Source organism: Trachypithecus francoisi, unplaced genomic scaffold (assembly GCF_009764315.1).
Source record: "Trachypithecus francoisi isolate TF-2019V2 unplaced genomic scaffold, Tfra_2.0 Lachesis_group9, whole genome shotgun sequence".
Lineage (NCBI taxonomy): Eukaryota > Metazoa > Chordata > Mammalia > Primates > Cercopithecidae > Trachypithecus > Trachypithecus francoisi.
Genome location: NW_022681474.1, coordinates 17,490,399 through 17,515,678, shown reverse-complemented (window position 1 = coordinate 17,515,678; position 25,280 = coordinate 17,490,399). Strand labels below are relative to the sequence as shown.

At 44.8% G+C, this 25,280-nt stretch overlaps 1 protein-coding gene across 1 annotated transcript in view; it reads left to right on the top strand.

Moving 5' to 3' along the window:
• Window positions 1–24,441, top strand: part of FAM171A1 (family with sequence similarity 171 member A1) — a 147,800-nt gene extending 123,359 nt beyond the window's left edge. The window contains exons 6-8 of the mRNA XM_033208664.1: window positions 15,085–15,201; window positions 19,978–20,092; window positions 21,488–24,441. Coding sequence (XP_033064555.1) covers window positions 15,085–15,201; window positions 19,978–20,092; window positions 21,488–23,174 — 1,919 coding nt within the window. The 3' untranslated portion in view covers window positions 23,175–24,441. The remainder of the gene's footprint in view (window positions 1–15,084; window positions 15,202–19,977; window positions 20,093–21,487) is intronic.
• The last annotated feature ends 839 nt before the right edge of the window (window positions 24,442–25,280 follow it).

Here is a 25,280-nt window from a genome sequence, read left to right as displayed (position 1 = left end):
CGATTTGACCTTTGAAAGAAGCAATTTTCCTTCCCATGTCTGGCAAAGGAAGTTTTGTTAGACATGGTAAATACCTCTTAGCTGAGCCTTTCTGGACAGTAAGAGATGATCATGTTAGCTCTATTTTACAGACATCTCCCCTTTCTTTATCCTGTAACTGGGGCAGCAGATGGCTGTCTGATGTACAGGTTGTCAGACTGACATCTGACTTGTTGCCCTGGGGAATGGTCACAAGCAAACCAGGTCAGTGGTTTGAATTTAAAGTGATGGACATCAAGTGGCAAAATAAATAAATAAATAAAGATTTATGGATCCTGTATTTGATAAGTTTCTGCTGTTTAATGGCAACCTGATTATAGGATTTGGATACTCTCGTTCTGATGAGATGATAGAAATAAAAGCATATTCTAAGACGGAAGCTACATCGTAGAATCCAGTTTTAACTGCCTCTCCAAAACACAGCATGAGAGTGTGTGTGGGTTGCTATAGAAATGGTGGTTAGGGAACCAGCCTCTTACCATGTACGATGCATTTGTGTCAGGCTCTCAGGAATACCCACTCATAATTGGCCTGTAGTAGATTTGTCTCCACTTCAGACAGTGAATGTTACGGCTATGATGAGCTCATTTAACTAGTCCTTTTACCTAAGTCACGGACAACTTACCTTTGAAGGTGGAGCGTGATGTAAATACAGATCTAAGATTGTTTTTCCATTTCATTGGGTTTTTAACTGAGTTGAGGGGGAAGGGCAGCAAAGAGTGGGAGTTCTTACAGCACAAGATTATGTTTGCAACGTGAAGAAAATGAAAATATTATTGAACATGTAAATGATGGGCTTTGGGTGATAATGCCGTGTGAATGCTCATCAATTGTAGCGAAGGCACCTCTCTGGTAGGGGATATTGAGTCTGGGCTGTATGTGGGATATCTGCACCTTCCGTTCAGTTTTGCCGTGAACCTAAATCTGCTCTTTAAAAAATAGTCTTCAATGAAATCATTATTATATTAGCTTATCTTTGTCTCTATATATCACAAGCCACATGTCTAGGTGAAGTAACCCAGATTGGAATACTGAGATGGGTGATTGGATTATAGGAATAAACATTACTGCACTGTGCTCCCAAACGTTAGAATGAAAGAAGGGAGTTCATTTCTCTACCAAGTCTGTGAGTAGATGTTTGACGTGATTTTAGAGCTTTAGGCATCATCTTTTATTTTTTGAAAAAGAATAGATGCAGTAGTTCAGGGCATTCAGCAAAGGAGGAATTCAACTTACCTAAGGTAATATCAACATATCCCTAAGAAAGCTGTTATTGGAAATAGGCCTCTTTACAGTGGAAATATTCAGAGTTAAGGCTATTGCTTAGAAATAAAGAAATAACTCTCAGGAAAAGTGTCTGTACTTTCCCACATGTCTAAATCACTTAGGGGTGAATGGGACTTTAATGAGACTGGTAGGGGGAAAAGGGGGCAATGTACTTGCAAAAAAAAAAAAAGCGATTGAAGTGATCACAGATAGCAAAGAACACGGAGAGCCTGGGACTTGTTTGGGTGCGATGGCAGTTCAGTGAAAACTTTGTCTCGCCAAAGATCTTGGCAGCCAGGCCGTCAGTGGTAGTGTGTCCTTGGAGATGCCAGTTGGTATCTGGTGCCACTGTGGACTCAGCATGGCAGTGTCTCCGTACCGCTCCTGTTCTCCGACAGAGAGCAGGAAGGCCGGGTAGCGCTGGTCCTGCCCCTGGGAGAAGAACCAAGCCGTGATCTCAGAACATCGACATTTGTTTTTCAGCGTTGCCTAGCAACTCAAAAAATAATCTTGTATTATCAATCCATTCTTAGGAATCATGAAGCCTTTTGTGTTTGTCTCCCCCAAAAATGATAACTTTCAGAAAATAATAGCATCACATTAGTTCTAGTATAATGGGGTTCAGGGAGCACTTTTGTTTAAAAACCCTATTCTTAGGGACTCAGGTCTCTTAACGTATCATTTTATGTAGAAGTACAGTTTCCCATGCTTAGTATAGCCTCTTTTGTGGTCTTGGAGTTGTAGAGGTTTTATTTTACACTTCATTCTTAGTCACCACTTACGGAGTATTCACTTTGTGGATTATCCGTGTCAAATTCGTGTCTTCCTGCGGGCTTTCCCTATCACCCAGGAGCCTCAAGGCCCTCTTAGTTTGCCGCTATTTGGCCTGGATTTTTTTTTTTTAAGTCAGAGTCTCACTCCGCCTCGCAGGTTCAAGGAGTTCTCCTGCCTCAGCCTCCCAAGTAGCTGGGACTACAGGCATGTGCCACCACACCCAGCATATTTTTGTATTTTTTGTGGAGATGGGGGTATCACCATGTTGGCCAGCGTGGTCTCGAACTTCTGGCCTCAAGTGATCCTCCTGCCTCAGCCTCCCGAAGTGCTGGGATTACAGGTAGTGAGCCATCACACCCAGCCTGGCCTGGATTTTAAGGACAGCATCTAACACACTCATTCTAATATTAACCTGGATGAAAAAGGACTAGGAAAGTAAAGCCACTTTTATTTCAGAATTCAGTACTTTTAAGTCTCACCTGGTTTCAGTTGCCTCCACTTGAGTGGGTAACTAAAAGGTAGAATATTTTTGATAGATGTGAATATTGCACTGAATGAGACACAGCTCATAGCATTCGTGAACAGAATAGAGGCCACGTGCAGCCCAGCCACTGAGACAGCTTGGTCTTGAATGCTGGTTCCTCCTCCGGTGACTCGGTGTGTGGTCTTGAGCAAGTCCTTTTTCCTCTCTGGGCTTCAGTTTCCTCCTCTATAAAATGGGGATCATAATAGCCCCAGCCCCTCCCTCATAGAATTGTTGTAAATGGAGAGTGCCTACCACAGAGCCTGGCCCTTGGAAAAGGCTCCATATGTGTTTGCCACTCTTATCATCATCATCGCTGCTATTATTGAGCCCATATGCAGTGTGTGAATTTTTTTTTTTTTTTTTTGAGATGGAGTCTCACTCTGTCGCCCAGGCTGGAGTGCAGTGGAGTGCAGTGTTGCGATCTTGGCTCACTGCAACCTCTGCCTCCCAGGTTCAAGCCATTCTCCTGTCTCAGCCTCTCAAGTAGCTGGTATTATAGGCACCTACCCAACTAATTTTTGTATTTTTAGTAGAGACGGGATTTGGCCATGTTGGCCAGGCTGATCTCAAACTCCTGTCCTCAGGTAACTGGTCCACCTCGGCCTCCCAAAGTGCTGAGATTACAGGCCACCATGCCCGGCTCAGGGGCTACTTTTTAACCCCTCCTTTTTGTGCATGGCATTTGCTGCCTGGCAGTTCGAAAACGAAAAGTCCCTCTGATCAGCCGGGCACAGTGGCTCACGCCTGTGATCCCAGCACTTTTGGGAGGCCAAGGCAGGCAGATCACAAGGTCAGGAGATCCAGACCATCCTAACATGGTGAAAACCCGTCTCTACTAAAAATACGAAAAAAGAAAGAAAGAAAGAAAATTAGCTGGGTGTGGTGGCAGGCACCTGTAGTCCCAGCTACTCAGGAGGCTGAGGCAGGAGAATGGCATGAACCCAGGAGGTGGAGCTTGCAGTGAGCCGCGATCTCACCACTGCACTCCAGCCTAGGTGACAGAGCAAGACTCCGTCTCAAAAAAAAAAAAAAAAAACCTCCCGCAGTCAATCAGACTGGTTGCTAGCCTACTTTTCCCCTCCCGTAACCAAATAGACTGCTTATGGGCTACTAGAGTGAACCAATATGAAACTGCTGTAGGATATTTACACCTCAGAATGTTCTGTAACCAACGCTTCTGAGCCTCTTGCTGTAGCCTGCTCCCACTCTGTGGCGTGTACTGTCATTTAAAATAAGTCTCTGCTTTGGCTGCCTTGCTTGTGTGTTTTGTCCAATTCTTTGTTCTAAACGCCAAGAACCTGGGCAGCTACCCTCAACGGGTAACCATTTGTCATCAGGTACACCGTTCAGTTGATGTTTTTAATTTGAAATTTATTTTGAAACTGTAGCTTTGTTTCTTGTTTCTTTTGTAAGTTTGTTTTGGTTTTATACTTTTGTATGAGCTATAATCTCTTTTATATTAGCACTCACTTAACACATGATTTTTTAAAAGAAGATCAACACTTTGTTTTTTTTTTCCTTTCTAATGTAGTTTTGTGCATTCATCATGCCTGAAACTTCTTAAGTTCTGTAAATGTTAGGAGAGGGCCTGTCCTTGGGAAATTACTCATGTCGGTGGACCTAATGCTTCTGGCCTCAAATATGAGATCTGTAAAATCTCCCTTCCAAGGTTGTATAAGACCTAAGTGTGATCATTTACATAAAACACCTAGTACACTGCCAGCCATGTATCACATTTTTAGTGTCATGGTTCCTTTTTTTTTCTTTTTTTTTTTTGAGACACAGTCTTGCTCTGTCACCAGGCTGGAGTGCAGTGGCATGAACTCAGCTCGCTGCAACCTCTGACTCCCTGGTTCAAGCCATTCTCCTGCCTCAGCCTCCCGAATAGCTGGGATTATAGGCACATGCCACCATGCCCAGCTGCTTTTTGTATTTTTAGTAGAGATGGTTTTTCACCATGTTGACCATGATGGTCTCGATCTCCTGACCTCGTAATCCACCCACCTCGGCCTCCCAAATTGCTGGGATTACAGGCATGAGCCACACGCCAGGCCATCGTGGTTCTTTTTGCCACTACCTTTGAATCACCCCTTTAAAATTATTTTTACACACACACATACATACCCACCCTGAATACACCCAGCATATGCAGAATGTACTTTACTAGAAGCTTCCACAGAAGCGTCTGGCTTGCCCCTGCAGTATGCCGTGTACATGCAGTTGTATCTTGCAGCCCAATCATTTCCAGTATGCAGTTTGAAGTTTTCCTAAATTGAAGGGGAAGACACATAGGATCACAACTTAGATCCTTTATGAAAAAAAAAAATTTTTTGTTTTGTTTTTTTCTTTTTGAGACGGAGTCTCCATCGCCCAGGCTGGAGTGCAGTGGCGCGATCTCGGCTCACTGCAAGCTCTACCTCCTGGGTTCACACCATTCTCCTGCCTCAGCCTCCTGAGTAGCTGGGACTACAGGCACGCACCACCATGCCTAGCTACTTTTTGTATTTTTAGTAGAGATGGGAGTTTCACCATATTGGCCAGGCTGGACTCAAACTCCTGACCTCATGATCTGCCCACCTCGGCCTCCCAAAGTGCTGGGATCACAGGCATGAGCCACTGTGCCTGGCCTTGTCCAATTTTTAATTGGCTTATTTTCTTATTGTATATCATGTACAATTTTTTGTATATTTCTTATTGTATATTATGTACAATATAATTTTTTGTATTTTTAGTAGAGACAGGGTTTCACTGTGTTAGCCAGGATGGTCTCGATCTCCTGACTTCATGATCCGCCTGCCTCAGCTTCCCAAAGTGCTGGGATTACAGGCGTGAGCCCCCGCTCCCGGCCCCCCCCCCAAAAAAAAGGTTTTTATCTATTCGTTCTTAGCTGAGCTTACCCATTAGAAAAACAGGTATTCCTACAAACCAACATTTCACACCATTATTCCCAAAGCAGCCCTGGAGGTGGGGGGCTCCCGTCTTTATCAGAAAGGAACTTTAGCTCAGTAGAATTGTCTGTTTCCCACACTCATGGGACGTCCTAGGGAAGGGGGAGACACAAAACACGATTTCTTCAGACTCCAAATCCCCTTGCTTTCCCAGTTTATCAGATTTTTGTGGATTCCCGCTTCAATGCCAAGACTTAATGTGGTTGAACAGAATAATGGGCTGATCTGAGAATGCAGAACAACCACCCGTTCCCAGATGTGTTTTGTTTGGTCCATACGGTTGGTTTGAGGATATTTGTTTGTTGTGTTTGAATTTACTGCCAACATTAAAAAATGGGAAGATTTCCCATGAAATTCTATTCCTGGCTTCACTTAGGAAAAAAAAAAATCAAACAGTTCCTTCGGTCAGCAAATATTTATTGAACATCTTCTCTGTGCCAGACATTACTCTGTTTTAGGCTCTTGGGATAAAACAATGGCAAAACAAGCCGGGGAAGGGCCCTATAATTACAAAGCTGTTATTCTAGAAGAAGGAGACCGACAATTAGCTAGTTTATTTCAGATGGCAGAGAAACAATTAAGCAGAGTGATGGCGGAGAGAGTCATTAGCTGGTCAGAACCTTTGGAGAAGTGACATTTGAGCTGAGATCCTAACAACACCCAGAATCCTAACGTGGGCTTATCTTGGGGACAGGACATCCCTGGCAGGAACAATGGTCAGTGCAGAGGTCTCAAGCTTGGCATCAACTAGGTCACTAAGCAACACGTCCCTCTAGGCAAGGACACAATGGCGTCTGTAGTCATTTGAAATTGTTGTTGTTGTTGTTGTTGTTGTTGTTTTGATATGGTCTCATTTTGTCACCCAGGCTAGAGTGTAGTGGCATGACCATGGCTCACTGCAGCCTGGAGTCCCCGGGCTCAAGCGATCCTCCTGCCTCAACCTCCTAAGTAGCTGGGACTACAGGCACCTGCGACCACGGCCCAGCTAATTTTTTAATTTTTTATTTTTTGTAGAGATGTGGTCTTGCTGTGTTGCCAGGACTCGTCTTAAACTCCTAGGCACAAGAGACTCTTCCACCTAGGCTTCCCAAAGTGCTGAGATTGCCGGCATGAGCCACCACGTCCAGCCATCTGTAGGCATTTGAGTGCACTGACCCCTGGCCTATAGTCTGACAAGTGACCAGATTCCTTCTTGAGTATATCAGAAATATTTCTGAAGTTGCTTCAAGCACTAGCCACCTAGTGAACGCACTACAGCCACGTGGTGGGAAATGGCATTAGGGCATTTTGTGGGTGTGACAATTCTGTCTGACAGAGTTGCCACACCCACAAAAGGGCAAATAATTTAGGGAGGCGTTGCAACTCGGAGTGAGATCTGCTGATGAACGCCACCTGCATCACCAGAGCTCGTTAGAACTGCGTTCTCAGGGCTGTGCACAGTGGCTCACACCTGTAGTCCCAGCGTTCTGAGAAGCCAAGGTGAGAAGATCGCTAGAACTCAGGAGTTTGAGACCTGCTCAGGTAACATAGGAAGACCCCATCTCTATAAAAAACAAAAATTTAGCCAGGCATGGTGGCATGTGTCTGTGGTCCTAGCTACTCAGGAGGCTGAGGTGGGAAGATCACTTGAGCCAGGAGTTCGAAGCTGCAGTGAGCTGTGATTGCACCACTACACTCCAGCCTGGGTGACAGAGAGAGAACCTGCCTCAAATAAAATAAAATAAAATAAAATAAGATAAGATAAAAAACTGCCTTCTCAGGCTTTCCTCCAGACCTCTGGATCAGAACCTGCACTTAGCAAGATCTCTATGTCAACAAGCTCTTTAGCAAGCGTCCTACCACATGTCTCCAGATTTGTAATTTCTCTGTTATGAGAACACCCAGTTATTCTCTGTAAATTATCTGTTATGCTGTCTTTTATTTTGAGGATTTTTCCAATGCAGGGGACTAATGCCTGTGCCACCCGCAATCCTTGTGTGCTCCCCACCCAGTCCCTTCTGACATGTAATTGCAAGATGGGTATTGGCCTTGGTGGGTAATTAACAAAATTTCTCTCCAGATGGGGCTAATTAGCTTGTATTCTGACCTACTTTCAGGAAATGTATCTATATCTATTGTAAATTCAGAAGTCTCTCGTTAAATTTTATTAATGCTCTTATGTATCCTAATGCCTCTAGCTGTCTATTTAAGGAATAAGCTTTCTATAAGTCTGCCAGTATTTTATGGTTTCCCATAAATGCTTCTTTCCTAAAACTTGTTTCAGTAAGTCTTATGACAGCTCAGCTAAAGCTTAAAGGAAAAAAAATCAGTTGCTTAAATTTAAGAATCTTTCTCAAAAACTACCTAAAAATACCCAGGGAATGTGTTGCAGCTGAATACAGTCATCGTGTTAATTTCTAATATTCAACACATTCATGATTTCATGCTTCAAACAGAAGGTCATTGGTTACAATGAGTTGCCCTTAATTTTATTCTTGTTTAAACCAGCCCTGAAATGTATTTGCCCACAGCTATGAGAATCCAACCATCTGCACATAACTTTTGCTCTTCAGTTTGATTGCTTTCAACAAGAATGATTAGATAATTGACCACTGGGCAAATACTTTGCTATATAATTAACAAGGAATGTTTACTCCTGACATATTTCATGGAAAAATAATTCCAAAGAAGTAAACCTAGCTACTCAAAGCCATAGACTTTAATTTGGAAAAAAAAAGAGGACTACCCCACAGTGTCATAAATGTAGAAATTGTCACTGTTTCTGCCATAGTGAAGAATGTGGGTTAAGGGCTGATGGCTTTTTATTTGATTTTAATGTGATTCTGTGCTGATTTTGTTAAAGCACACAATAACATAGACTTAGGTATTGATAATTCTATATATACAGTTGGTAGAAACTTATGGAGATTATTGCTTAATGCAGATGAAAGCCCTAGGAAGCAAGTCATCTGTTTTCTAGAGAAATCTAGCATGTTCAGGGATCTAGAAAGGCCTGATGGTGATGATGGTGATGGGAGTGACAGTGGGATAATGGTGATGGTGATGATGGTGGTGATGATGATGGTGATGGTGATGATGGTGATGAGGGTGACAGTGGTGATAATGGTGATGGTGATGATGGTGATGATGATGGTGATGGGGGTGACAGTGGTGATGATGGTGATGGTGATGAGGGTGACAGTGATGATAATGGTGATGGTGGTGATGATGATGGTGATGGGGTGACAGTGGTGATAATGGTGATGGTGATGATGGTGATGTTGATAATGGTGATGGGAGTGACAGTGGTGATAATGGTGATGGTGATGATGGTGGTGATGATAATGGTGATGGGGGTGACAGTGGTGATGATGATGATGGTGATGGTGGTGATGAGGGTGATAGTGGTGATGATGGTGATGTTGATAATAGTGATGGGAGTGACAGTGGTGATAATGGTGATGGTGATGATGGTGGTGATAATGATAGTGATGGGGGTGACAGTGGTGATGATGGTGATGGTGATGATGGTGATGAGGGTGACAATGGTGATGATGGTGATGGTGATGGTGATAAGGTGATGGTGATGATGGTGATGGGGTGACAATGATGGTGATGATGGTCATGACGATGGTGATGATGGTGGTGGTGGTGATGATGATGATGATGATGATGAGTGTTTGCCATGGATCTGAGAGGTGCATACCTCTTAAGAAGATTATTCCTCAAAGGAGCTAGTGCTCACTCCATGCTAATTATTCAGCCAGAGCCATGACAGCCCACGAAAGCTAGTGATTAGGCAGAACCCACAGCTGAAAAATGAAACAACAGCAGGTTTCCCCATCCGAGCCCATGCCTGCACCAGCACAAGTGACCTTGCCCCCCATCCTAAATGTTCCCAAATCTTTCACCGAATGAATGTAGCTGTAGGAGTAGAAATGGCTATATTTCATAGTGCGAACGGTCACATCTTCATTGATAGAACTTTTGGCAATAGGATTTCTGAGTGGCTGTGGAATTTCTTTCTGAGTCCCAGCATGTAGACCTAGTAGAATTCACTCCAGCCTCTTTCTGGAAAAATATATCCATTAGAATACATTAGCTGCAAGAAGTAGAGTACCCAGCTACAAGCGTTTAAATGACGAGGCCATTTAGTGTTTACATGACAAAGAAACATGAGGCAGGTGGCTCTAGGATTGCAGCAGTGGTTCAGCGATGTCACAGGGACATTCAGCTCCTCTTCTGTGTCATCCTCAGCATGTCCTCAGCGCACATGACTAGGAAGTGGCAGACTTGGAAATCACATTTAGAATCATGTCAATCCAAGGAAGTCATCTGTATGGTCCATTGACCCTTTATACGGCTGGGTGTTTATCTGCCCAGCGTTCTGAGGTCTGACATGCTAACAGATCTCAGCATAAGAACAGTCACTTGGGCTGGCGTGGGGCACATGCCTGCAACCCCAGCACCTTGGGAGGAAGAGGCAAGAGGATCACTTGAGCCCAGGAGTTTGCTACCAGCCTGAGCAGCATGGTGAAACCCCATCTCTACTAAAAATACAAAAATTAGCCAGATGTGGTGGTGCATACCTGTGGTCCCAGCTACTCAGGAGGCTGAAGTGGGAGGATCGCTTAAGCGCAGGAACCAGAGGTTGCAGTGAGCCAAGATAGCAACACTGCACTCCAGCCTGAATGACCGATCAAGACTCTTTAAAAAATAAAAAAATAAATACTCCTACTTTGTTCTTGTAGTTTGGCTAATCTCTTTCTTAAAAAGAGATTTTAAGCATCTCTTAACATGTGAGTTTCAGGTATGATTTTCTTTTCAAAATCAATAGTGCTTATAATATCAGGTCTGTTTGCTTCTTACCCAATGGTGAGAAGGTAATTAGCTGCTATGGGGGAGTTTCCAGGCAGAATAAATGTGCTGGACAGGAAAAGCCAGGTAACTCTGAACTCCTTAGACTATATTCAAATTAGACATTGTTTTGAGCTCTTTTTCATATTTTAGAGTTCTTTTCTCTTTTGATGGCCATTTGTTAAATTTTTGAACTCACTTTTCTTTATACTTTGCAAATAAAAGTTGATTTCATTACTGGTTGGTAACCAAGCAGGAAAGCAGCACACTTGGTGATTGCTGGGAGATACCATCAGATCTTGCAGGACATATCTTTCCTTGCCTGTCAGTTGTTATGTGTAATAATCATTGTAGTGAAATGTAGCTTCCAAATTAAGAATGCATGATTCGTTATACCCAATGAACCTTTCCAGCTAGATGCATTACTCATTTTCAAAAAATTAGGAAGATATTTCAACAAATTATTTATTCTTGAAAATATCTCTTGAGTCTTTCCATTGTGTAAGGTGTAACTCTGGGCATGGTGACTGATGTCTATAATCCCAGCGCTTTGGGAGGCAGAGGAAGGAGGATCACTTGGGTACAGAAGTTCAAGACCATCCTGGGCAACATATTGAGACTCTGTCTCTACAAAAAATACCAAAATTAGTTGGGCATGGTAGCATGTGCCTGTAGTCCCAGCTACTTGGGAGGCTGAGATGGAAGGATCCCTTGAGCACAGGGGATTGAGGCTGCAGTGAGCCATTATTGCAGCACTGCACTCCAGCTGCGTGACAGAACAAGACCCTGTCTCAAAAGAACAACAACAAAAATGACAATTCAGACAAAAACTGATCTGAGAGTGTGGTGTGGAAGAAAACAGTACTGAACTTGGATTTCAAATATCACTGTTCCGGCCAGGTGCAGTGGCCCATGACTGTAATCCCTACACTTTGGGAGGCCAACGGGGGTGGATCACTTGAGGTAAGGAGTTCGAGACCAGCCTGGCGAACATGGTGAAACCCCATTTCTACTAAAAATACAAAAAATTAGGGCCGGGCCCGGTGGCTCACACCTGTAATCCCAGGCACTTTGGGAGGCTGAGGTGGGCGGATCATGAGGTCTGGAGATTGAGGCCATCCTGACTAACATGGTGAAACCCCATCTCTACTAAAAAATACAAAAAAAAACTTAGCCAGGTGTGATGGTGGGCGCCTGCAGTCCCAGCTACTCGGGAGGCTGAGGCAGGAAAATGGCATGAACCCGGGAGGCGGAGCTTGCAGTGAGCCGAGATCTCGCCACTGCACTCCAGCCTGGGTGACAGAGTGAGACTCCGTCTCAAAAGACAAAAATAAAAACAAAAAAAAGTACAAAAAAGTAGCCAGTTGTGGTGGCAGGTGCCTGTAATCCCAGATACTCAGGAGGCTGAGGCAGGAGAATCACTTGAACCCAGGAGGCAGAGGTTGCAGTGAGGTGAGATTGCACCACTGCACTCCAGCCTAGGCAACAGAGTAAGACTCTGTCTTAAAAATATATATATATATATGGCCGGGCACGGTGGCTCACACCTATAATCCCAGCACTTTGGGAGGCCAAGGTGGGCGGATCACGAGGTCAGGAGATCGAGACCATCCTGGCTAACACGGTGAAACCCCGTCTTTACTAAAAAATACAAAAAACTAGCCGGGCGAGGTGGTGGGCGCCTGTAGTCCCAGCTACTCAGGAGGCTGAGGCAGGAGAGTGGTGTAAACCCGGGAGGCAGAGCTTGCAGTGAGCCGAGATCCGGCCACTGCACTCCACCCTGGGCAGCAGAGTGAGACTCCGTCTCAAAAAAAAAAAAAAAAGAATCCTGGCCCTGGTGTGTACTGCTCCGGTGGTCAAACTGTCTGCATCCCACAGTGGCATCAGGATTCTGCCATGAGAAGCATGTGTTTCTAGTACACAATGTGTTAATTCCCGTACTCCCTGGGGCTTATTTCCTCCCACAAAACACGGAAAGCATGAAATACTTTTGCCAGTAACAGCACGATTGTTGAAACCCCAAACAGTGTCGCACTTCAGCCGTGGTAGGCTCTTTCCCAGCTGGTTCTGTTCCCTTTAGTTTGAAAGGGCAGCATCCCAGGCGTGGTCACACTGCCATGGGGATATCCTTCCCTGCCTACCACACCCAGCCTTTCACAGGTTACCAGATATTATTTTTTGATGGCACCTGTAGCTTCCACTCATTCTGAAGTTCTCTGGAGTTGCTACTCTATGCGTATCTCTAGGCACTGAGAAGAAGACAAAAGTAACACAAGATACAGGCCACACCCATGGAGTTTACAGTCTAAGAAAGGAGAAAAGACTGAGGGCTGCAGGCTGGCCACCGAAGGCAACATGTGTTTTTGGCAAATGGATGATGCAGTAATACTTGCCCAGGATGTGCTGAGACATGGAAGACCCATGTGTCCTAGAAGAGCCTCTGGAAAAACACTGGGCTTGATTTGAATCTTGAAAGACTGGGTAGATTTTTGGAAGAGAGAAAAACTACATGAGGTTGGAGCTGCATTTGCAGGCAGAGTCACAGAATGGATAGAGGTGTGCATTGTGAAGACTGCCTAGCAGGAACTGAAGAGGTGTGTGTATACCGTTGCCCAGGCTGGTCTCGAACTCCTGGCTTCAAGTGATCCTCCTGCCTTGGCCTCCCAAAGTGTTGGGATTATAGGCGTGAGCCACCATGCCTGGCCCCTTTTCCTCAATGTGTCAAACATCTCACGTTGTCGCTCCCCTAGTACAGTAGCCCTGTAGAACAGGGTGATCTCTAGGAGGGTGCGCTTCGGGAAATGGACCAGAACCGGGCATCCCTTCCCTCATACCCATTTGCAAAACCTTGCTTACATTCTGCCCTTTCTGGAGCCCGAACCCGCTGCCACAGTGATCCAGCCTGTGGCATGGGAAGGGGGTGATGCCAAGCCCTTGCTGATACCCGACCTCTCCCACCTGCCCACTGGGTGCAGCTGCCGTGTGAGCAGAGGAGCGGCTGCAGAGGAGGCATCACCAAGGGCATCTTCCACCCACTGCATTTGAATGTTGCTATGGTAACTGATAAGGCCTCGAAGCAGCCCAAGTATTGTTTCTTTCTTCAGGGGGAAAAAAGTCCACTACCGCCACCTCTGCATGAGGCATGTAGCTAAGCAAGGCAAGCATTTGGGTAGAATACAGGCATGAGTCACAGGGATGATGATTGGGTCAACAATGAACTACATATACGATGGTGATCCCCTAAGACTGTAATTCTGTATTTTTACTGTACCTTTTCTATGTTTGGATACACAGATACTTCCCCGTGTGTGACAGTGGCCTATGGTATTCAGCGCAGTCACATGGTGTACGGGTTTGTAACCTAGGAGCAATGGGTTAGACCGTGTAGCCCAGGTGTATAGGAGGCAGTACCATCTAGGTTTGCATAAGGATGCTCTGTGATGTTCACACAGCGATGAACGATGCATTTTCAGAATGTGTCCCTGTTAAATGACACATGCCTGCCTTTGGTGCACAGCTGGTCTATTTAGGCCTTACAGCCACAGGGTCACCCACGTGGCCATTTCAGGTGGGGATGACTATAGGAGGGAGGTGAGCTGCGCAGGAGCCCTGTGTATGCCGCGACATCTCCATGCTGATAGATCAGGGTGGGTGCGCGGGCCGTCTAGAGGTTCGCCCAGCCTCTCCCTGGCCTTCTGCCCCACAGCTGCCATCGCAGGCCTCAGAGCAAGGCTCTCTGCAGGTGAGCCCAGGAAAAGGCATCCATTTTTGGCTGGGAAATAGCCCAACAACCTTGGACAAGTTCATCCGCTTCAATGAGTCTGCTCCTAGAAACTTCACAAAGTAAAAATGCAATCAGATGCTGGGAAGGTTTCTAGGAAATGCAGCCTGGTAGAGCAGAAGAAATAGCACAGCCTCGAGGTCAGGCAGCCCCAGGTTCTTTTCCGCTCTTGGCCACTGAGAGGCCTTGGAAAAGTTCTGTAACTCACCAGTCTTCAGTGTTGTGGTGAGAATTATAGATGGTGTATTATAAGACACGTATGCTGCAAATAGCTAGTGCATAGCAGGTGCGCATTACTCTCAGATGCTAGCTAATGTAATAACTGGGAGATACAGCAGAGACCTTGACGTATTTGGCGTTTCCCAGCATTGGAACAAACTGGAAGCTTTTAAAACTGCTCACCGAAGCCAGGGTTACTGGGTGAGAATTTGCAAAGATGGGATGAAGGGATCTATTTTTTCAAAACACCCCTAGGTAATTCTGATATAGCCAGTCTGCAGTTCTGAATAGAAGATTTGCTCAAGGACAAAGAGCTTGAATGGAGCCTGATTTCCCCCTCTCTTTTCACTCCCACCAGCCCCCATCATGCTGCCTTTATTCTGCTCCTGAGGTCCAAAGGCTTCTGCTAAAATCATCTGTGTTTGGAAGGAGGGGTGTTTGATAAAGTGGCTGAAAGTAATTTAATTGAGAAGGCAAAGGAACACTAAAGTTGCTCATCTTTCCCTGAAAGGAAATTGAAAAGAATTTCTCCAGAAAGCTGCCTGGGGTCCCTAGATGACACTTTGGCCATCTCAGTTATCTTATCGGTCATAAACGTGACATTTAAGATATTTAAGATGACTTTTACAATATGCTTAAGCCTTACAAAGGAGCTTGGTGTGCTTGTAACTAACATCTCTTTCTCAATTCCACAGGAACGTGGCTGAAGAGTGGTCTGGGTCTTGTGCACCAGGAAGGCAGCCAGCTGACGTGGACGTACATTGCCCCCCAGTTGGGGTACTGGGTGGCCGCCATGTCCCCTCCCATCCCAGGTAACACGGAGCCAACACTTGCGATGATGCGGCTCAGTTGCTTTGGTCTTTAAGGGTTCAGGCTAAGTATGCTTTTGGAAATAACTTCAACAGGGAGATCACATCTTATTCAAAAATGGTTAAAAGTCTGAAAATGAAATGATGTAAAGAAGGTATTTCGTGGGGGTGGGGGACTTCTGGTTGGAAATATTCCATCTAGGGTAAGAATAATGCATAGAAAATAGTCTTGAGTGCCTGTTTTGTTCAGACAGCTGCCATAGAGAATTCTTCATCAAAAGCCCACAGAGACCAGCAAGATCTCCTCCCTAATTCCTGAAACAGCTGTGGCCTGGTGTAGGCACACATGTAGGGAAAAGCACTCCACAGAGATGCTAGTGGGAAGTCACCATTGAGGGCAGAAAGCCTGGTAGGGCATTTCCAAAAAGGCTTAAACTCAAACCAGTTGCTTTGTGTCTAAGAGAATCTTCCCCTCCATTTAGGATATGTCCATTAATGCATATCTTTCAGAATGTGACTAACAGTTTATTTTTTTAACCTATGTTACACCCATAAATATTCTAGAATTTTTTTTTTTTTTTTTTCAAAATGGTCATCTCAGGAGAATTATTTCCAGCAATGGCTTCTGTTGCTCAAGCTGCCTTTAGAATCCATATTACTTGCACTGCCTTTAGCTTTCATTAGTGAATCTCTTTCTTGGTGGCAAATCTTTATGCTCAAATGGCAAATCTTTATGATTTTTCTTTTTAAACACATCTAAAAGTCATGCACATTCAAGACTGGTGAATAAAGCAGGTGACTGAGCTAGGTCGAAATGTGCTGTGATTAAAAGGTGTCTCTTGTAAATGAACCATGAAGGCAGTTCTGAAATGAAAGTTCAAATATTTTAGCAATGGAATTATCACTGGAATTAGCACTTAGACTCACAAAGTAACTGATTTGACGGAGGTCTTTCCTGAACAGATGTTGAAAAATGTGTCGCAATGACTTTATATCACCATGCTAAGAAAATTTACACTTCACATCTGTTTTAAGAGTAATATGTTTCCCTTAGCTGGGCACAGTGGCTCATGCCTGTAATCCCAGCACTTTGGGAGGCTGAGGAGTGTGGACCACGAGGTCAGGATTTCGAGACCATCCTAGCCAACATGGTGAAACCCCGTCTCTACTCAAAATACACAAATTAACTGGGTATGGTGGTGCACACCTGTAGTCCCAGGTACTTGGGAGGCTAAGGCAGGAGAATCGCTTGAACCCAGGAGGCAGAGGTTGCAGTGAGCCAAGATTGTACCACTTGCACTGCAGCCTGGGTGACAGAGTGAGACTCCATCTAAAAAAAAAAAAAAAAAAAAAAGAGTAATGTGTTTCCCTTGATGGTATTGTTTTTGTCGTGATATAAGCATGAACCACACACAGAAATGCCCCACGCTCTGAATCTGAAATACCTAGATTATGACTGAAGAGGAACAAAGGAAGGAAAAGAAACGTCTTAAGTACCAAAATAAATGCCATAAAGCCCATGCATTAAAGTGAACTTTAATTTTAGATGTATTTCAGTCTCAGCTGTCAGTTTTCCCATCATGCAGATTAGTATATGCTTTTGTGTATGTTTTGGTTTTGTTGTTGTTTTTGTTTGTTTGCTTTTTCAGATGGAGTTTCGCTCCTGTTGCCCAGGCTGGAGTGCAATGGCATGATCTCAGCTCATTGCCACCTCCGCCTCCTGGGTTCAAGCGATTCTCCTGCCTCAGCCTCCGGAGTAGCTGAGATTACAGGTGTCCACCACCACAACTGGCTAATTTTTGTATTTTAGTAGAGATGGAGTTTTACCATGTTAGTCAGGCTGGTCTTGAACTTCTGACCTCAGGTGATCCACCCGCCTTAGCCTCCCAAATGCTGAAATTACAGGCGTGACCCTCCGCGCCCTGTCATTATATGCTTTTGTAAGGCAGGATGAAGGAACTGCCAGACGTAGGTCCCCTTGAGAGCTTCCTAGCAGTGAAGGAAGAGACTCAAGGCTATAAAAAGCATACACAGGCCAGGGCATGGTAACTCACACCTGTAATCCCAGCACTTTGGGAGTCAAGGCAGGAGGATCTCTTGAGCCCAGGAGTTCAAGACCAGCCTGGGCAATACAGCAAGACCCCATCTCTAAATTTTTTTTTTTTTTTTAATTAGCCAGGGATGGTAGCATTCACCAGTAGTCCCAGCTACTTGAGAGGCTGAGGCAGGAGGATCCCATGAGCTCAGGAGTTCAAGGCTGCAGTGAGCTATGATCATGTCACTGTACTCCAGCCTGGATGACAGAGTGAGACCCCATCTCAAAAATAACACAAAGCGTACCCACTACAGCCTCTGATGGTATTTAATGTGGGGATACATACATCAGTCATCTCACAACCCACCTTTATTACAACAAATTACACTAATATTGGACTTTTATGAACTCAAAAGCAACAACAAAATAATGTGGATTGTGTTCCTTAACTCCTTGTTTAAGAAGGAAGTGAAATATAGCTGTGAATTTTACAAAGAATTGCACTGGCAGAGGTTAAAACAATAATGCTGGCCGGGCGCTGTGGCTCATGCCTGTAATCCCAGCACTTTGGGAGGCCAAGGTGCGCGAATCACGAGATCAGGAGATCAAGACCATCCTGGCTAACACGTTGAAACCTCATCTTTGCTAAAAATACAAAAAATTAGCCAGACGTGGTGGTGCACACCTGTAGTCCCAGCTACTCGTCGAGATCATGCCACTGCACTCCAGCCTGGGTGACAGAGTGAGACTCCGTCTCAAAACAAAACAAAACAAAAAAATAATGCTTCAAGTACTTAAAGGACAAAGCATCAGTATTTGGAAATATTTTTACGTGTACCCTAAGTGTCTTGGTGACTCCTGACAAAGCTTTGGTACATCCATGGAAATTGTCTTTGCATAAAAAAAATTGTTTCTCTCAGGCGGGCGCAGTGGCTCACGCCTGTAATCCCAGCATGTTGGGAGGCTAAAGCAGGTGGATCACGAGGGCAGGAGTTCAAGACCAGCCTGGCCAAGATGGTGAAACCCCATCTCTACTAAAAATACAAAAATTAGCCGGGCATGGTGGTGGGCGCCTATAATCCCAGCTACTCAGGAGGCTGAGGCAGGAGAATCACTTGAACCCAGGAGGCGGAGGTTGCAGTGAGCTGAGTTCACACCACTGCACTCTAGCCTGGGTGACAGAGCAAAGACTCCATCTCAAAAAATATATATATATATTTCTCTGAACAAGTAAGCCAGTATCTAATTGTCAGTTATTTTTCCAATTTTTGTAAACTTTAACCCCCTCCTCCCACTCCACTGAAGTAATTATATCTGGAAGAGAATGACGTTTCTCGTGAGTTTAAGTAACATCACTATTTTCAAAAACTGGTAAATCTTGGGTTTATCTAGGTCTTAAATTAGGAGATTTGTCCCCTTAAGAAGATTTTTAAGGAAATCTATGTCTTAGAATATCAAAAATCAAAAATAAGCAAATGGATGTCTGTGGTGTTTAGTAATCAAAACCATGCTACTCTGAAATAATATGAAACCAGTTCATTTTGACCCATGTATTCATACACTGCCAGGAAACTCAGACACTAATAAATACCTAAATATTGGAATGTGGGGAGGTTTTTGTTGTCGTTGATCTGTTGTTAGTAACATTAAGATAGATTTGTACTACTACAGAACATAAAATGTAAGTTAAGCTACCTCTTGGGATTTTTTACAACGTAAACTTAAAATATTTTTATCTTTGGTAACCTTATGTATAAGTTCTAAAGAGATCTGTGGCCATGTAAGGTTAGCTATTTTGAAAAGGCATAAAAAAGATCTTGTTTTTAAAGATGGATATCATTTTAGTCATATTTGATACCTGTATTAAGTTTTAAAAGTTGTTGACTTTTTTAAGTCACAGGAAATTTATGTCATACATTTAAACTGATTCATTTAGACTAAGGGCTCTCCAGACAGTAATGATTGACTGCCCGGGAAAAGCGAGAATAAAACTTTGTGGGTTTTTTTTTTTTCTCCCCTGCAATATAAAATTCCCAGATAGTCAGGCCATCTTTCTGAAGGTGAGAGTCCCAATCATTATATCATCATGCGTTCCTTTTCTTGCATTAAAAGATCACATGACTGGGCACAGTGGCTCATGCCTATAATCCCAGCACTTTGGTAGGCCGAGGTAGGTGGATTGCTTGAACTCAGGAGTTCAAGACCCACCTGGGCGACATAGTGAGAGCACTGTCTCTAAAAAATATGCAAAAACTAGCCAGATGTGGTGGTGCACGCCTGGAGTCCCAGCTATTCTGGAGGCTGAGGCAGGAGGATTGATGGAACCCAGGAGGTAAAGGCTACAGTGAGCCGTGATTACATCACTGTGCTCCAGCCTGGGTGACAGAATGAGACCCTGTCTCAAAAAAAAAAAATTAAAATAAAAAGGTCATGTATTTCAAATAAGGCACATGCTACCAAGTGAGGCACACTTCTCCGCTTAGGAGGGGGCCCTTGACGTAACCACATCTTGTCTTTGAGTATTCAAAGTTCTCCTGGCCATGGGAGCTTCCATAATAGTCGTGCTAATCACTAATGCAATGCTGGTGGTACCCCAAGTGCGTGATCCAAGGGTGTTTTCCTCTGGCCACTGCTCTATGCCCCAGCCAAGAAGAGTAAGCACAAGACACTGTGTTCTCAATGAATGATCCCTCTTTCGAGTTAAAGGTGTTCAAAACTCTAAATGCCATTTTCTGACCTTCTAGGTCCCGTTGTAACACAGGACATTACCACGTATCACACGGTGTTTCTTTTGGCCATTTTAGGAGGAATGGCTTTCATACTTTTGGTTTTGCTGTGTCTCCTTTTGTATTATTGCAGGTAAAGTTTTACCATTTTGGCAATATCTTTTTTAATTCACAATTTCTTGGGCAATTGATACTTAGAAGCATTGATATGGAGGTGGGTTTTTTTTTAATTTTTCTCAATTGAAGTACTTTTTCTTCCCATGAAAAAGTAAGAACTCACATTTGTGATCTAAGTTGCAACTTAACAAATAGTATGTGTAAAGCATGCTGCGTGGATAACGTTGCCTAGAAGGGGAATTATGAAAAAGAGTTTAACAATGGTCGTATGATTTATTCAGAGTATCCCTAAACGCTGGTTAAGAGATGATACTCTCAAGGGCAAAGCAGAACTCTTCTTATTTGGGCCGGGCACAGTGGCTCACAACTGTAATCCCAGCACTTTAGGAGGCCAAGGTGGGCGGATCACTTGAGGTCAGAAGCTCGAGACCAGCCTGGCCAACATGGCAAAACTCCATTTCTACCAAAAATATAAAAATTAGCGGGGCATGGTGGCACACACCTATAATCCCAGCTACTCGAGAGGCTGAGGCAGGAGAATCGCGTGGACCCGGAAGGCAGAGGTTGTAGTGAGCCAAGATCGCACCACTGTACTCCAGCCTGGGTGACAGAGCAAGACTCAGTCAAAAATAAAAAATAAAAAAATTCTTATTTGGATGCTATGTCTGATCAGTTTGCAAGAATATTTATTGTCAACTCTTGACTAACCCCTTTGAAATAAGTAATTTGGCTTATAAAAGCCTTTAAGTTTAGCTATTTTAAAAAGGCATTATAGAGGAAATTTTTATTTTTAAAAATGCAAAGCATTTTTAGTCATATTTGACACTCTTTAATAAAGTTGTTAACTTTTTTAAGTCATAGAAAAATGTATGTCATACATTTAATTCATTTAGGCAAAGGATTCTCCAGATTGTAAAAGATGAAATCTCTGGATTATCCTACTCTGGGTTAAAATAAGGATAAGGGCCAGGCATGGTGGCCTAGCACTTTGGAAGGCTGAAGGGGGAGGACTGCTTGAGGCCAGGAGTTTAAGACCAGCCTGGGCAACACAGGGAGACCCCATCTCTACAAAAAACTAAAAATCAAAAATTAGCTGGGCATGGTGGCGTGTGCCTGTGGTCCCAGCTGCTTGGGAGAATGAGATGGGAAGATCACTTGAGCCCACGAGGTCGAGGCTGCAGTGAGCTATGATTGTACCACTGCACTCCAACCTGGGCGACAGAGCAAGATGCTGTCTCAAAAAAAAAAAAAAAAAAGAACAGGATGCGGGGTGAGAAGGCTTCTGGCTGCTGATGACTTTTGTCTTGTTTCTCCCTGTGGAAATTGAGAATTAGGATTTTACCTGAAACTTGAAACTTTTCCATTGAGAGAATCACTAATCTTTGGGTTTGGATTGTGTCTTTGGTCACAGGAGGAAGTGCTTGAAACCTCGTCAGCACCACAGAAAACTGCAGCTCCCTGCAGGACTGGAGAGTTCCAAAAGAGACCAGTCCACGTCCATGTCACACATCAACTTGCTGTTTTCACGCCGAACATCAGAATTCCCTGGCCCGCTGTCCGTCACCAGCCATGGCCGCCCCGAGGCCCCAGGCACGAAGGAGCTGATGAGTGGAGTCCATTTGGAAATGATGTCTCCTGGTGGCGAAGGGGACCTGCACACTCCCATGCTCAAGCTCTCCTACAGCACCTCCCAGGAATTTAGCTCCCGGGAGGAGCTCCTCTCTTGCAAGGAAGAGGATAAAAGCCAGATCTCCTTTGATAACCTCACGCCAAGCGGGACGCTGGGGAAAGACTACCATAAGTCAGTGGAAGTTTTTCCCTTAAAGGCAAGAAAATCTATGGAAAGAGAAGGCTACGAGTCCTCCGGTAATGACGACTACAGGGGTAGTTATAACACCGTGCTCTCACAGCCTTTATTTGAAAAGCAGGACAGAGAAGGTCCAGCCTCCGCAGGAAGCAAACTCACCATTCAGGAACATCTGTACCCCGCACCTTCATCGCCTGAGAAAGAACAGCTGCTGGACCGCAGACCAGCTGAATGTATGATGTCGCGATCGGTCGATCACCTCGAGAGACCTACGTCCTTCCCGCGGCCCGGCCAGTTGATCTGCTGCAGTTCTGTCGACCAGGTCAATGACAGCGTTTACAGGAAGGTGCTGCCCGCCTTGGTCATCCCGGCTCATTATATGAAACTCCCCGGGGACCACTCCTATGTCAGCCAGCCTCTGGTCGTCCCGGCTGATCAACAGCTTGAACTAGAAAGACTACAGGCTGAGCTGTCCAGTCCCCATGCCGGGATCTTCCCACACCCGTCCTCGCAGATCCAGCCCCAGCCCCTGGCTTCCCAGGCCATCTCTCAGCAGCACCTGCAGGACGCAGGCACCCGGGAGTGGAGCCCTCAGAATGCATCCATGTCGGAGTCTCTCTCCATCCCAGCTTCCCTGAACGACGCGGCTTTGGCTCAGATGAATAGTGAGGTGCAGCTCCTGACTGAAAAGGCGCTGATGGAGCTTGGGGGTGGGAAGCCACTTCCACACCCCCGGGCGTGGTTCGTCTCCTTGGATGGCAGGTCCAACGCTCACGTTAGACATTCATACATTGATCTCCAAAGAGCTGGAAGGAACGGAAGTAATGATGCCAGTTTGGACTCTGGTGTGGATATGAATGAACCAAAATCTGCCCGGAAGGGAAGGGGAGACGCTTTGTCTCTGCAGCAGAACTACCCGCCCGTCCAAGAGCACCAGCAGAAAGAGCCTCGAGCCCCAGACAGCACGGCCTACACGCAGCTGGTGTACCTGGATGACGTGGAACAGAGTGGCAGCGAGTGTGGGACCACGGTCTGCACCCCCGAGGACAGTGCCCTGCGATGCTTGTTGGAGGGGTCGAGTCGGAGAAGTGGTGGCCAGCTGCCCAGCCTGCAGGAGGAGACGAGCAGACGGACTGCGGACGCCCCCCCGGAGCCAGCAGTCAGCGCCCACCAGAGAAGATCTGCCCACGAGGAAGAGGAAGACGACGATGATGATGACCAAGGAGAAGACAAGAAAAGCCCCTGGCAGAAACGGGAGGAGAGGCCCCTGATGGCGTTTAACATTAAATGAGCTATCGCAGGGCCACCTGACTGTGGAATATAAAATTGCCAAATATCCTTTCTCATGGAAGCACGTACCCGTTCGTGGAGGAAACAGAACGGCAGCCCGGCCGTGGGACGGACGTGGACGTTTACTGCATTCCTGTTTGCCGTGTAAATGTTAGAAGGGAATTAAAGTTATTACTCAGAATAAAGGATGACTTTGGCGGATGTCGCCCCTGCAAGGAGATGGCTGAAAGTGGTGTCCAGATGTCCTTCCGGGGACTTGATGTATCCGCCACCAGGGACATTAAGAAACCGCACGTGATGTCGCTACGCTCTAACGATCACCTCAGTTCTCCCTCTGATTCTGGGAACAGATGAAACTCTTTTTGCATCGCTTGAGTCATTTTTATCACAATAATCCTACTGTGAAGCTGTCATTGAGAACTTAGGTTGGCACGTAGCGTCTCAAGGTATGCGTTCTCTCGAAGGAAAGCTATGCATCGCTGCTTCGTTGTCTGATTTTGCTTAGATTTTGCTTTGGTTAGGTTGCGTTTTGGGGTTTGCCTTTTTTTGTTGTCGCTTCAATGCAATTTGGTTGTAAAGAGTTGATTCCTTTGTGTTCATCTGTTCTGCTTCTCAGCAGTCCATCTCAGTGTCTCCCTTCAGGAACCGCCGAGTGTCCTCTTGTAACATCCAAGCCTTTTAATGAAATCGTACTGAAATCTGTATCAGCTAAGAGTCCGCCAATCCTGGTCCCATTAACTCCAAGTGCCTTTTTTACAGTGACAACAGACAGTCCCTCGCTTTTTGTTGTTGTTGGTTTTTTTAATCCGTTTAATGAAACTGCCTGGATTTTATACAGTTATTAAAGGATGTCCCTTTTGCTTTAAACTGCATGCTGCCAAGTGCCATTTGGGGTCAGCATCCTCATTTCAACACAGTGTGCTCTCTAGTTATCATGTGTAACGTGGGTTCTGTTTAGCGAAGATAGACTAGAGGACACGTTAGAGATGCCCTTCCCTGTTCCATCCCTGTGGCACCGTTATGGTTTTTTGGCTGTTTGTATATACGGTTACGTATTAACTCTGGAATCCTATGGACTCATCTTGCTCACCCAACGTGGGAGTCTGGATTGAGCAAGTGGGCTGAATGTGACTATTAAAAAAGTTTAAAAAAAAAAATCTTATGTACTATCCAAAAGTGCCAGAATGACTCTTCTGTGCATTCTTCTTAAAGAGCTGCTTGGTTATCCAAAAATGAAAATTCAAAATAAACTCTGAAGAAAAGGAAAACTGTCTTTGTGGTCATTTGCATTCATTCTGAGCCGTTGTCTGTTTCAAAGTTGTTATTAAGACTTTGTCAGGCCAAGCATGGTGACTCACACCTGTAATCCTAGCACTCTGGGAGGCCGAAGCGAGAGGATCACTTGAGCTCAGGATCACTTGAGCCCATCTCTACAAAAAAAAAATGTTTTAATTACCTGGTTGCAGTCACTTAAGTCACCAGGCTTCAGTGAGCCATGATGGTACTACTGCACTCCAACCTGGGGAAGAGAGCAGATCCTGTCTCAAAAAAAAAAAGGTCTTCGTCATTGTTTCCTTGGCGGCAGTCTGCAATGCAGTTGTCAGACTTGTATTTGGAGAGCCACCACCTAGACACCTAGGAATTTCCTCCAGGGTTAAAATCTATAAAAAGTCTGCCTTTGTCTTTAGTTTTGTTCAAGAACACCAGATAATATTTTGCTGTGTTTCAGGTAAAGAGGGATGTCTGCACTTTAGAAGAATCTGCTGTTTCATGGTCAGTATTGATCCATCTTGGAAGAGCTTCAAAAAGATATCATTAGAATGACCAGAATCCTCCCAGATGTGTAAAACTATTCATCAAAATAAAATAATTAATGGAGGTGTCGGGACATAACTGGCAGAAATAAATTAAGCCAGCTATGTTTACAGTCAACAAAATCAGTATTCGTAAATTCCATGCAGGCAGAGAACTACCATGGTGGTTTTAATGATTTTCATTCTCAAGTGGTGATGTTGCCTATTTGGCTTTTAAGGGGGAAAATAGTTGAGCAAGTCCTTGACAGTGGGACAGCTAGCCAGATGGGAGCCCGGGGAGCTAAGGAGTGAGA